Source organism: Pyxicephalus adspersus, chromosome 10, assembly GCF_032062135.1.
Source record: "Pyxicephalus adspersus chromosome 10, UCB_Pads_2.0, whole genome shotgun sequence".
Classification (NCBI taxonomy): domain Eukaryota; kingdom Metazoa; phylum Chordata; class Amphibia; order Anura; family Pyxicephalidae; genus Pyxicephalus; species Pyxicephalus adspersus.
Window position 1 is genome coordinate 58,079,507 of NC_092867.1, and position 11,957 is coordinate 58,091,463.

Sequence of the window (11,957 nt, forward strand, 5' to 3'; positions counted from 1 at the left end):
TTTAAATATTTTTTTTATTTTTGTTATTTAAAGTTTATTATTAAATTTATTAAATATCGATGAGGTATGCCTAAGAATTATAGCCTGTAATGAAAAATAAATTTCCATGCAAAAGATTGTACCGCTTTTTGCATGGAAATTTGAAAGGAATTATACCGCTAGGGGGGTTAAAGCAGTATTCATATTTTGAACTTTTACATATTGCTTTATGGACAATTATTACAGAACATCCAATATTATCCCTAATTTACATATATTGCTTCCTAAATGAAATCTAGTGAAATTGCATGTATGAATTCGAAATTGTCATACAATTTTAACACTTTAGTGATTGTTAGATTTTTATCAGGAACAATTAGAGCATCTCAACCCCTTTCCCAGACAGTCAGCAGGCCTGTGGTAAGCACAACTTCAGCAAGGTATTCCCGACATCCATGCAGTGGAGAAATAAAAAGATTCTGGGGGAGAAAACTGGATTTATCTCACCTTAATCTATTTTTATTGACACCTACATTTCACAAATGGTTCTTGAAATTTGATAGTAGAATTGTGTAGAATTTCACACTGTATAATGATATACTCTTCTGTTTAGTCTCAGCCTATTGATGGTTACAATTTGTGGACATTATTTTCTATCACCTTGTTGTTTTAGCATGAAGAAATGATAGATATGAAAACTGAGGTTAAAGAGGAAGAGGAGACGTCTGGGATAGATTATCAGCAGACTATGGAAAGGGTTGGGATGATGACGGCGATTAAACAGGAGGAACCTTCTCTGCACATCAGCACTGGTAATAAATAGAAAATACAGTAAATACAGAAATTGTTGGGTATTGGATTGATGATTGGTTATAGGGTGACCTTCACATTGTCAGGTGAGCGGATCTCTACTAGGAGTCATAAAGAATTGGTCGCCCTGTCCGTAATGGGTATGAAACCACTCCATTCCCTTGAATCCTCCATGATGAGAGATGGCAAAAGAACAAAGGGGTTTTAAGGTTCCCATGAGCCATACATGACTTTTCTATAGCAGGATGACTCAGGGGAAACCCCAGATAGATACGTAACATAACAGGGTTAAGATCAACATCCTGGAGCAATAAATGAAAATGAGTTATCATGTGATAACCTATGATTTTCCACTTAATTCTTATTTCTTAGTTTTCCAGGTTATGTGAGGTAAGGTAGGACCACAGTATGAAGCATCTTCCTTCCAAAGTGGTGATCTTGACTTGACAAGGTGTGTGTTTGCTTTGCATATCTGCTCAATGAAAGTACCAACTCTTTTGGGCCACAAAGTAAGCCAGGATCTAGTCAAATGAGGAAAACTGTTTCCGTGCCTATCAGTATATCCAATCCATCTGGTTTTTGGAGGTTTTCAAATGTTACAGCCTCTTTAGGTTCCCTGAACAAAATAAAGAGACTATTGGCTTTCCTGAAATTCTTAGTGATCCCTCTGTGAGCCCAAATAGAAATATCAAAGTTACTTCCTCACACCTAGTATTTCAAAAAGAAGGTGTGTGTTTGTGTGTATAGGAACAGGTATGGTAGGGCAGATATGGTAGATCCACCTCCATTCCTCAATACAACGTCATGTCCCTAACAAATGAGGAGGAGATATTGTACACCATATGAAAGGTCCATCTCCATTCCTCAATATAACGTCATGTCCCCAACAAATGAGGAGATATTGTACACCATATGAAAGGTCCATCTCCATTCCTCAATATAACGTCATGTCCCCAACAAATGAGGAGGAGATATACAGATGTACACTGTGCACCATATGCTGTACAAGGTCTTTCTCAAGTCACTGTGTCCCCCCCATACAATGTGGGTGTTTTCTGTCTATTATCTGCTTGGTATTTCTATTTTGTTGTTGTGGTTGCACCTGATTAAATGTCAGAGCTACAGAAAAACAATAATATTTTTGCAATTGTTTTCCCACAGGTGACCTCAATGTTTGGAATAGAAGTATCTCAAGTAGGTCTCCTATTGTACCTTCAGATTGTAATGTGAAAGGTGATGGCATCACACAATACTCTTCAGGAGCAAATTCTTCTTGGTTGGTGAAATCAAGGGGTCTCTCTTCTCCCGAGGGATCTTCTGACCAATCACATACTGTTATTCCAGATCTCCATCTAAGATCTTACTGTGCAGAGAGGCCAACAGATTCATCTAAGTCCAATGAGTCTGAAGGAGATCACACAGGAGAGACTTCATTGCCATGTTTTGAGTGCGGGAAATATCTTAAGATGGAATCTGGACAACTTCCACGTTTTTCAACTCACACCGGTGTGACTTTTGGAAAATGTTTCACTGAGGGAAGTGAGCCACTTAAACAACAGAAAAGTCATGAAAGTGGGAATAATTACTCCTGTTCAGAGTGCGGAAAACTATTTAATAAGAAAGAACACCTCATCATACACCAGAGAATACACACAGGTGAACGTCCTTATTCATGCTCAGAATGCGGAAAAAGTTTTAGTCAAAAAGGAAGTCTTCGAAAACATCACAGAATTCACACCGGAGAACGTCCCTATCCATGTTCAGAGTGTGGGAAATGTTTCATCGTCAAAGGACAACTTCTTATACACCAGAGAATTCACACAGGTGAGCGTCCATATTCATGTTTAGTGTGTGGGAAATACTTCACTAGAAAGGAACACTAACTGATACACCAGAGAATACACACAGGTGAGCGTCCATTTTCATGTTCAGAGTGCGGAAAATGTTTCACTAAGAAAGCTGAACTACTTACACATCAAAGAATTCACACAGGTGAGCGTCCTTATTCGTGCTTAGAGTGTGGAAAAAGTTTCAAACAAAAAGGAGAACTACTTACACACCAAAGAAGTCACACAGGTGAGCGTCCCTATTCGTGTTCAGATTGTGGTAAAAAATTCAGTCAAAAAGGAGATCTCCTTGTACACCAGAGAACTCACACAGGGGAGCGCCCTTATTCATGTTCAGAATGTGGGAAATGTTTTACGCTAAAACGAGACCTCCTTATACACCAGAGAATTCACACAGGAGAGCGTCCATATTCATGTCCTGAGTGTGGAAAAAGTTTTACTCAGAAAGGAAGTCTTCAAAAACACCAGAGAATTCACACAGGTGAGCGCCCTTATTCATGTTCAGAGTGTGGTAAAAGTTTTGCTGTCAAAACACAACTTGTTCAACACCAAAGAATTCACACTGGTGAGCGTCCTTATTCATGTACATTGTGTGGAAAATTATTCAGTAGAAAAGGACACCTACTTGCACATCAGCGAACTCACTCAGGTGAGCGTCCTTATTCATGTTCAGAGTGTGGAAAATGTTTGAACAAAAAACTAGAACTGGTCACACACCGAAGAAGTCACACGGGTGAGCGTACGTATTCATGTTCCGACTGTGAAAAAAGTTTCAGTCAGAAAGGTGATCTCCATATACACAGGAGAAGTCACACAGGTGAACGTCCTTATTCATGTTCAGAGTGCCGGAAAAGTTTCACTTCGAAAGGACAACTTCTTATACATCAGAGAATTCACACGGGGGAGAGGCCTTATTCCTGTTCAGAGTGCGGTAAATGTTTCACTCAGAAAGGATCTCTAATTAGACATCAGAGAACACACCAATTAGGAAATATACAATGATTTATGGCCAGGTCGACTTGTTTTATCTATACTATATAGACTTTAGCTAGATAAGGTGCCAGAATATTTTCAAGGATTTGCTTTGATTTGATAAAAAAGTTTTATAATTGGTATGTCGCTTCTTGTAAATGAAGACTAAACATTCATGTTCCCCCTTCTGTGCCTTATCACTAGTTTTTGTTCTGCCTTTCTGTGATCTCTAACTACATACAATCCACTAAAGATTCATCCCAGAGTGATATCTAACGGTGTCCCCAACCTCCATAAAGTCCTTTAATTGCCATGGTGTCAGGTGTAAATCTGACCAAAACTCTTACAAACATGGAGAAAGATAAAAATCATTGTTGTCTTTTTATTATCCTGCTATCTAGAACTATGTGGAGATTTTTTCTCGCTCATTGCGATACTGACAATAGTTCCACTAAACAGGAAATGAGGTCAAATCTGCATCAGGGACATAGAGAGAAATAAAATCAGGAAATAATATATTAGGTGTACTTTTCCTTTCCTGACACATAGGAATGGCCGCAAAATCATGGGTAACCTCATTGGACAACTGAATGAACAAAGAACCTCCTTTGTGTCAGAAGGAAATAAAAACAAAGGGTAAGGGGTGTCCTATGTCATCACATTTTTAAAGTCAAGGAATGAAAATTGCCATTAAGTATGCACATACTTGGCAGCCTACCCATGGGACATAGCTAACGTCAAATAACAAGGGAGGGGTTGAAGATAACACTTGTTATCACTGCTTCAAAAAAAAGCCAGACTTCCATTTCCATTGGCACATGGGGGCAAAGATCTTTTGTTCTGGTTTGATGAATCCAAGATGGAACTGTTTGGCTACAGTAACCATTGTTATGTTTAGAGGAAAAAAGGATGAAGTTTGTAAGAATAAGGACACAATGCAACCATTAGGAATGGGGATGGGAGCGTGTTCTGGGGATGCCTTTCTGCAGGAGTGACTGGTGCACTTTACAAAGTAGAAGATGTCAGGAGAAAGGAACATTCTGTAGATATACTGCAGTGACATCTTAGAAGATCAGCAAGAAAGTTAAAGCTAGGTTTAAATGGGTCTACCGATTACACAATGACAAAGTTGTGGCATTGTGGTTTAAGGACAACTTCAAGGTTTTGGAAAGTCATCACAAAGCCCTGATCTCAATCCAACATGAAAAATGGACAAGTGTTTGGATCAGAGTGCCCCAATTGGAATGGCTGAATGGTAGGTTGGAGCATCTCCAAAATGGCAGGAAAGGTGGGGAGTTCTCGGTATTCATTGGTTAGCCCATAAGAAATGCGGTCCAAGAAAGTATAACCAGTGAATTGGTGACAATCATGTGCAGCCAAGGCTCATGGATCTGGGAGGCTTGACCATCTTGTTTGATACCACAGAAGAGCTCTTTAGCACAAAATGCTGCATTTCTAGCCATTGGAGGCAGCAGGATGCACAATGGGAATTAAGCAGGTTGTCTGAGTCAGTGAGAATAAAGATCTTGGTGCCAGATACCACAGGACAGTCTGGTGAACTCCATGCCTCAAAGGATCATAACTGTTTTGGTGGTACAGTAGGAACTTACAGTCAATTAGGCAGGTGGTCTTATGTTTAAGGTGATCTATGTATGTAAAATATTGTAAGAATGTAAAGTTTTAAAAAGCAATAAATTCTGCAGTTTCTATATATTCCAAAAAGTGTTGATCTCATTATTTTTTAATAGAAAGTACAGGAAGTCCCAGAGATAAGTACATAAAGACAACTCCCACACTCTGAGCTCCTTTCATAGAGCACGAGCTGGGCTGTTTGTTGCCTCCCAAAGGTGTCCCCAGTTGGCAGAGCGCTGGCAGCCATTTTGTTGTAGATTGCTTTCCTTTGTTGACATGGGCAGGTCTTCGGAAACATGGCTCCGCCTCTCGTGTAACATGTTTCTTAACAGTGTTAGACTAGGTACACACGTGCAATGGTTCTCGTCCGATAATCGGCTCAGGGCTGATATACAGTGCCCATTCCGGATGTACAGTGCCCGTCTTTCATCATCGACGATGGATGACGAAAGATCCTAATCGAAGTGAAGGGGGAGAGAGCGCAGCGGCTTCGTCGTTCTCCTAGAAAATAGCACTCATGTTGGGTTTTAAAAGGACCCCGGGTGCCCCATTCACAGGTTACCATATGAAGGAAACCAAAGCTAAAAGAAGGGGGGAAGAGATAGCAGTCTAGAGGGGATAAGGGTAGTGGAGAGGGAGAAGTTCTACAGAGGAGATTTCCTTTCCGTAGAAGGGAGTAGGGGATGAGAAGAAAGGATGAGGAAAGAGTCACTTGGCCATACCACCAAAGTGAGTCTTTATTAGAAATCAAGGCCTACTATGGATTATATATCGTGCTAGGTGGCCTGTAAACTACAGACCACTCATCATATGACTATAAAGAAAGAACGAGAGAGGGAGACATTCTGAAGGTGGTGCGATGGTTCTTGCGAATAGCCATGAAATATTTTAAAACTTTTTTTTACTTTAGTTTGATCATTTTGATTGGTAAACCAAACCTATAAAACATTCCTGTCCCACACGCCAACAACCTCTACCCAATTGTTACCTTTAAAATTCTATCACAACAATATACAGGTATCTTCACATGCACGGCTCCATAACTTTTCTCGCGCCGCCTCGACTCCTGGAATGGTCTTCCTCACCCTATTCGGCTTGCTCATATTTTCTGCTCATTTAAAAGAGCCCTCAAAACCCATTTTTTCAAACTTGCCTACCCATCTTCTTCTGTTCTCTTAACCCCCAGTACTTCCCCACCATTCCATATCCCTGTCCTAATGTATGCTGCTTCCCTACCTCTTGTAAGCTCTCCAGGGTAGGGTCCTCTCCTTCTCCTGTGTCACTGTCTGTATCTGTCTTTCATTTGCAACCCTTATTTATTGTACAGAACTGGGTAATATGTTGGCGCTATATAAAAGCACTGGTAATATTGTTAATAACACTCTTCGTGATCTCTCCAACACCCAATCACAACCACTAACTATGACTCACAAAGTCTGAATTATAAAGAAAAGGGGTGGACATATCTCCATATTTCCCTTTGATGGCAGAAAATATATAGCTACATACACACACAACATAAGTCTGTGTTCACAGTATTATTACTCAGGACTGAAATTCCTCTGAGATCCACCAGGTGGTGATCTCCCCCATGTCAATACAGGAAATCTCTATGGAAAATGAACAGGAAGTGATGTCAGATATAAATAGGAAGTTCTCGGTGAGAAGTGAGTCAGTAGGAAGTAGAGTGGAGACTTTGCTGGAACAGGCTTCTGAGGAGGTAATAGAATATATATTTGCAATATTTTTTTACATTTCTACCAGTAACCTCAATACTCATCCTTCTTATGCCTAGCAGATGCTGGGATATAGTGTGGAAATTATTATTATTATTATTTGTATTTTGACACTTTTGGGGGGCAGAACATTTCTCCACCGAAACCTTCATTTTGGAGATTTGTCTCCTTTCCACTTATTATTTCCCCCCTTTCAGTCTAAGCTAATCGATTGTACAATATGTATTAATTTGTATTTTGTATAGTATTCGTTCATTAGTATTAGTTTGCTTTGTATAGTAGTGAGAGGTTAGAACCTTCAAGGTTTTTATTGTTTTCTGCATTCCCTTTGGGGGATTCCTTCTTCTTTCCTTACTATCTTTAGCTCTGATGCCTGTCTTTATCTTGGCGATCTTTAAGCTTTATGACAGCAGAGGTAAATTCACCTCTAGCATTTAGAAGGGTCTCTGTTAACAATTCTCATCTTATTACCCCCCAAACCAAGGAGTGAAGTAGGAGGGTCAACCAGGCCTTGGAGTGATACCTTTCTGCCCATTGCACTGATAGGCTTGCCCTTGGGTGGAGCGTCCCCGAAACAATCATCAGGATGCCAGTATGAAGGAACCAAATCTTTCTTGTCTATATTTTATTCCTTGTTGTTACAAATTCTTAGAACTCTGCACTGTGCAGAAAGTCCTCAACCAAATGTGGATTCAGATTTTAGACCGTCTAAATTTACTCAATTGCTTCCATGATTTGCTGCTTTTGTCTTTGGTCAAAATGTTTTTTTTGTCCTATTTGGGCTGCTGCTTTATCCCTCTGAAATATGAGCTCCATCAAATTCTGAGCTACAATATTTCTTATCGAAGACGTCGGTACCTAATGTATTAGAAGGTCTTCAGGGTCAAAGAAAGATCCTGGTTCACTGCATTGGATGTGTTGGCTCCCTACCTGGTAAAGGAATTCCATCTACACTCTCTAGAGACCTCAAGAACTTTTTGGGTGTGGAGGTCATGTACAAGGGGGTGGTATCACACTTCCGGCTTTTAAGGTTCACCTAGCTCCCCCATCATCTGATAAACACATAGAGACAATGTATTCAGTCAGTGTGTGTGTTTCATTTAGATGGATCCAGTAATGGGAGCCCACCAGATAGATGCCCCTGCCTTCTGCATTCCTGTGGATTCCCAGCCTACCAGACCAGAAGATACCACCATCCCTCACCATCATCAGGTACTTGGATGGTTCCATAAAATGATTCAACATCTTGTGGGCGGCCCCCATAAGATAATATCTTCTATGTGATGCCCTTTTAGAAGATGTTTTTTTCTATTATTTTGGTTTAGGGTGAAGCCCTAAAGAATATAAAAGTTGAGGTTAAAGCAGAAGGAGGAGAGACATCTGTAAGTTGTGATCAGCAATATATGAAGGAGCCTAGAATGACCGAGACATTCATAAAGGAGGAAATGCCTACACAGATCAGCACAGGTCAGCCTTTATGTATTCTACTGTCATCTCTGCACGCTGATTGGTCCAGAGTAGAGCAGAAGCCAGGAGTGATATCAGCCAATAATAGACCCCTCTTCCTTTTAAATGTATAACGAGCATGCTCCTCCCATCCCCCCATTGGTTTCTGTCTATTGCTATTCGTGCTATTTAAATGTAGAAGTGATGTGAGAGAAGCTTTAAAGGCCCTATGACTGAAGAGAGCAGGGGCTGTTTGGGTGAAGTAACCTCAAATTTTCCTTTTTTCCAGGACTTGACATGGAGAAACAGCTGACTTTATCTCCAGAATGTAAAAAGGAAGACATGACAAGAGATTGTGTGAAAGAGGAGACCATGAGCTCACCTATGGATAGACCATCCAACACCTCTGACTCTAAACAACCCCCTACTGAGAGGGATGGTGCCGACATATTGGAGGAGAAAACAGTCCCTGGATGTAGGGAAAGTTTTAGCTCTAAACAAAGACTTTCTGTGCGACAGATATTTCACACAGGGGAAGAGCTCCATTCCTGTCTTGAATGTGGGGAATCTTTTCTACATAAATATCACCTTAATGAGCATCAAGAATTGCACAAAAATAACAAGCTTCATTCCTGTCCTGAGTGCGGTAAATGTTTTCTTTTTAAACCAGAAATGATCATACATCAGAAATCTCATGAGCCTAAGAAGTATTCCTGCCCAAAGTGTGGGATAGGTTATGCATCAAAATCGGCACTTGTTGAACATCAAAAGTCTCACGCAGGAGAGAAGCCATATTCCTGTACTGAGTGTGAGAAATGTTTTTCACATAAGTCTGAACTTTCTGCACATCTGAACTGCCATACCGGTGAGACCACATATTCCTGCCCCGAGTGTGAGAATTCTTATTTGCGCAAAGCAGATCTTAAAAGACATCTTCAATCTCACGAAGGGGAGAAGCCACATTCCTGTTCTGAGTGTGGAAAATGTTTTTCATACAAGACCAATCTTACCAGACATCAGAGACTACACACAAGCGATGATAAACCCTTTTCCTGCCACGAGTGTAGAAAACGCTTTGCTCAGAAATCAGAACTTGTTGCACATCAAAGATCTCACACAGGGGAAAAGCCACATTCTTGTCCTGAGTGTGGGAAATGTTTTTCACAGATTTCCCATGTTTACAAACATCAGAGGTCGCATAGGAAATAATACTGCTCTAATTGTGTGTTTAAGGTTTTTCAGATAAGGCCAGTCTTTCCAAACATGGTGGATCACACGCAGATTAGAAGCTGCATTTCTGCCCTGGGTGCAGAACCTCCCACAGAATCCTGGAGTGGTGAAAGGGGCCCCAGTTAAGGAAATGTCTCATATGAATCATGTTTTGCCATACATCAGAGGTCTCGCCTATAAAGGAAGCAGACGTTGATATAAACCTTGTGGGTGCTTGGTGGGGACCTCTAGGAGAAGAGCTAAATATTGCTTGTAGAATAGGGCAGATCGGACTACATTACAGGACTGACCTATCAGTGCAGGGGGTTGCACTAGAGTTTGATAAGCATATGTCAACGTTGTAAATTCTGTGAAAAAAGACCAAAAAAACAAAATGTTTGTATACTTATAATAGAGGTATTCCCTGTGTGTTACAATACAATACGATTTTTCCCCCTGCGTTGCATAATTTATTATGTAATATGGCAATAGTGAGTTAATTCTGTATATCATTCTATGCATAATGCTGCAGAAGATCGTATGACCTAAGATGATTACTGAACTGGTCTGCTGATGTCCTATCCATACCTTAAAAGATGATGGCCATGGTGACACAGGGGGTCCACCGCCTCCTCGTACGTTCATTGTATTTTATCAAAACATCTTTCTGCATCTTACTTGCTGATTTGGAATTTTTTTTGGACATTTGCCACGCTTCACAAATTATAAACCTAATCAAGGTGATTACATACTGCCCTACCACTGGTAAATTTTGACTGCTATATCTCAGATACTACATTCTAATCTCCATTGCTGGAAAACCTGATCAGTGTACTTATCATGCTGCCCTCTAGCGGCCAAAAAAAATAAAACATGGTCACATGTTGCTGCGATGCCCAGTCTTCTCTTTTTGTTTACAGTAAGGGGGTCCATGTTCGACTATCCATGTGGCTGCCTTATTGTGTGCTTACTTTCTTTTGGCTGTTTAGAAGAGCATGTAAATGCAAAAAATTGTCATAGATTGGCCAGAGGTTAGTGCTCTGGCTTTGTAGCATTAGGAATTTAGGTAATGGAGTTTATGTGGGTTTCCTTGGCCATCCCAGTTTCCTCCTACATCCAATCTCCATTTCTAGAAAACACCTCACTTACCTCTCCTAAATGTGAGCCTGAGTAAATATATTTTTGAAAGAATTGGACATATGTAGATTGGATAGTATGGAGAATGATCATTTTCAAATTTGAGGTACAATGAATGGTTGGGGAGTGCAAAAAAAGGCTGAAAAGAAGGACAACTCGGCAAATCCCTTCCAGTTTTAGCCTCACATTTCCCTAATGCTGACTTTGCTGAAGGTAGGAATGGACAGACCTCTGAACTAACTACTGAAACTTCTAATTGAAAACAAAGTACTCATTTTTCGTGTAGGATGGAGGAGATTTCGTTTCTGTTTATTCTGCCATGTTCTGCTTCCAAGTTCTGTGGTGGAGACTCTTGTTTCAAATACAGGTAGTGCCAAAACTGATGCACTGTTGGGACCTGGCAGGCAGTTGAGAAGACATGGCCACCAGCTATCTGTAGATGGCTATGCTGGCTTTGTGGTCCTCCATGAAGTACCCATACTCGTCTACACCTTTCTCCCACCTCACACATGTCCTAGCTCTTCACCTGTCTTGCATTTCCTTCTTTGACTCCCAAGTGTGGTCTGACATCTCAGTGTGGTCCACAACCTCTTCCTCACTTGAGAGCACTCCACAGAAAGCTCTGGCTGCCAGCAATTTGATGCCTTGTACTGCTGGTGGGTGGCCGCTGTCTCTATGAACACATTGACCCACCATCTCCACTTCTGATTACCTAGCTCTTTATTTACCTCCCTTTTGTCAATTGTCATCTCGAGAACATAGGATGACTAGAGGTTCCTTGGGCAATGAGCAGTCTGGATCTCCCAAGTCAGATACCAATGATCTTTTTGGCTATCAGTAAGGATGACTTTCTTCCCACTGGCCAGCAATGTAAGAGGCATTCTTCCTTCTGACCACCATACTAATGTACTGTGAGCTGTGGCTATATTAATTATAGCAGGGGTCCAAAATAACTTGAACGTTACTAAAGGGTTCCTCCATGATAAAAAGGTCAAAGTATGATCCAAAAAAATACACTAAGACCCATCTCTCAGCCCTTATTTTAGGCAGCAAACAAATTTTAGTAAAACCCAAAGCTTGTGTTTATGTACAAATAAGATGAAAATGCAAAACATGTTCCGGATACCATGCACAGGTAAATGTTGTGAGACTAAAGGGGTTTAAATAAAATTAAATTTGACATTAAAAT

At 40.5% G+C, this 11,957-nt stretch overlaps 3 protein-coding genes across 5 annotated transcripts in view; 2 read left to right on the forward strand and 1 right to left on the reverse strand.

Moving 5' to 3' along the window:
• LOC140338903 (uncharacterized) overlaps positions 1 to 11,957 on the forward strand; it is a 191,931-nt gene that overhangs the window by 115,015 nt on the left and 64,959 nt on the right. The gene's annotated exons all lie outside the window — the stretch shown is intronic.
• The window catches only part of LOC140338981 (uncharacterized), a 138,715-nt gene that overhangs the window by 73,032 nt on the left and 53,726 nt on the right, over positions 1 to 11,957 (reverse strand). The window lies entirely within an intron of this gene.
• Positions 372 to 11,957, forward strand: part of LOC140339809 (uncharacterized) — a 15,498-nt gene continuing 3,912 nt past the window's right edge. Inside the window, 6 exon segments of the mRNA XM_072424708.1 lie at positions 372 to 791; positions 1,951 to 3,629; positions 6,796 to 6,960; positions 8,081 to 8,188; positions 8,302 to 8,443; positions 8,712 to 9,629. Of these exon segments, the coding sequence (XP_072280809.1) occupies positions 662 to 791; positions 1,951 to 3,629; positions 6,796 to 6,960; positions 8,081 to 8,188; positions 8,302 to 8,443; positions 8,712 to 9,629 (3,142 nt within the window). The 5' untranslated portion in view covers positions 372 to 661.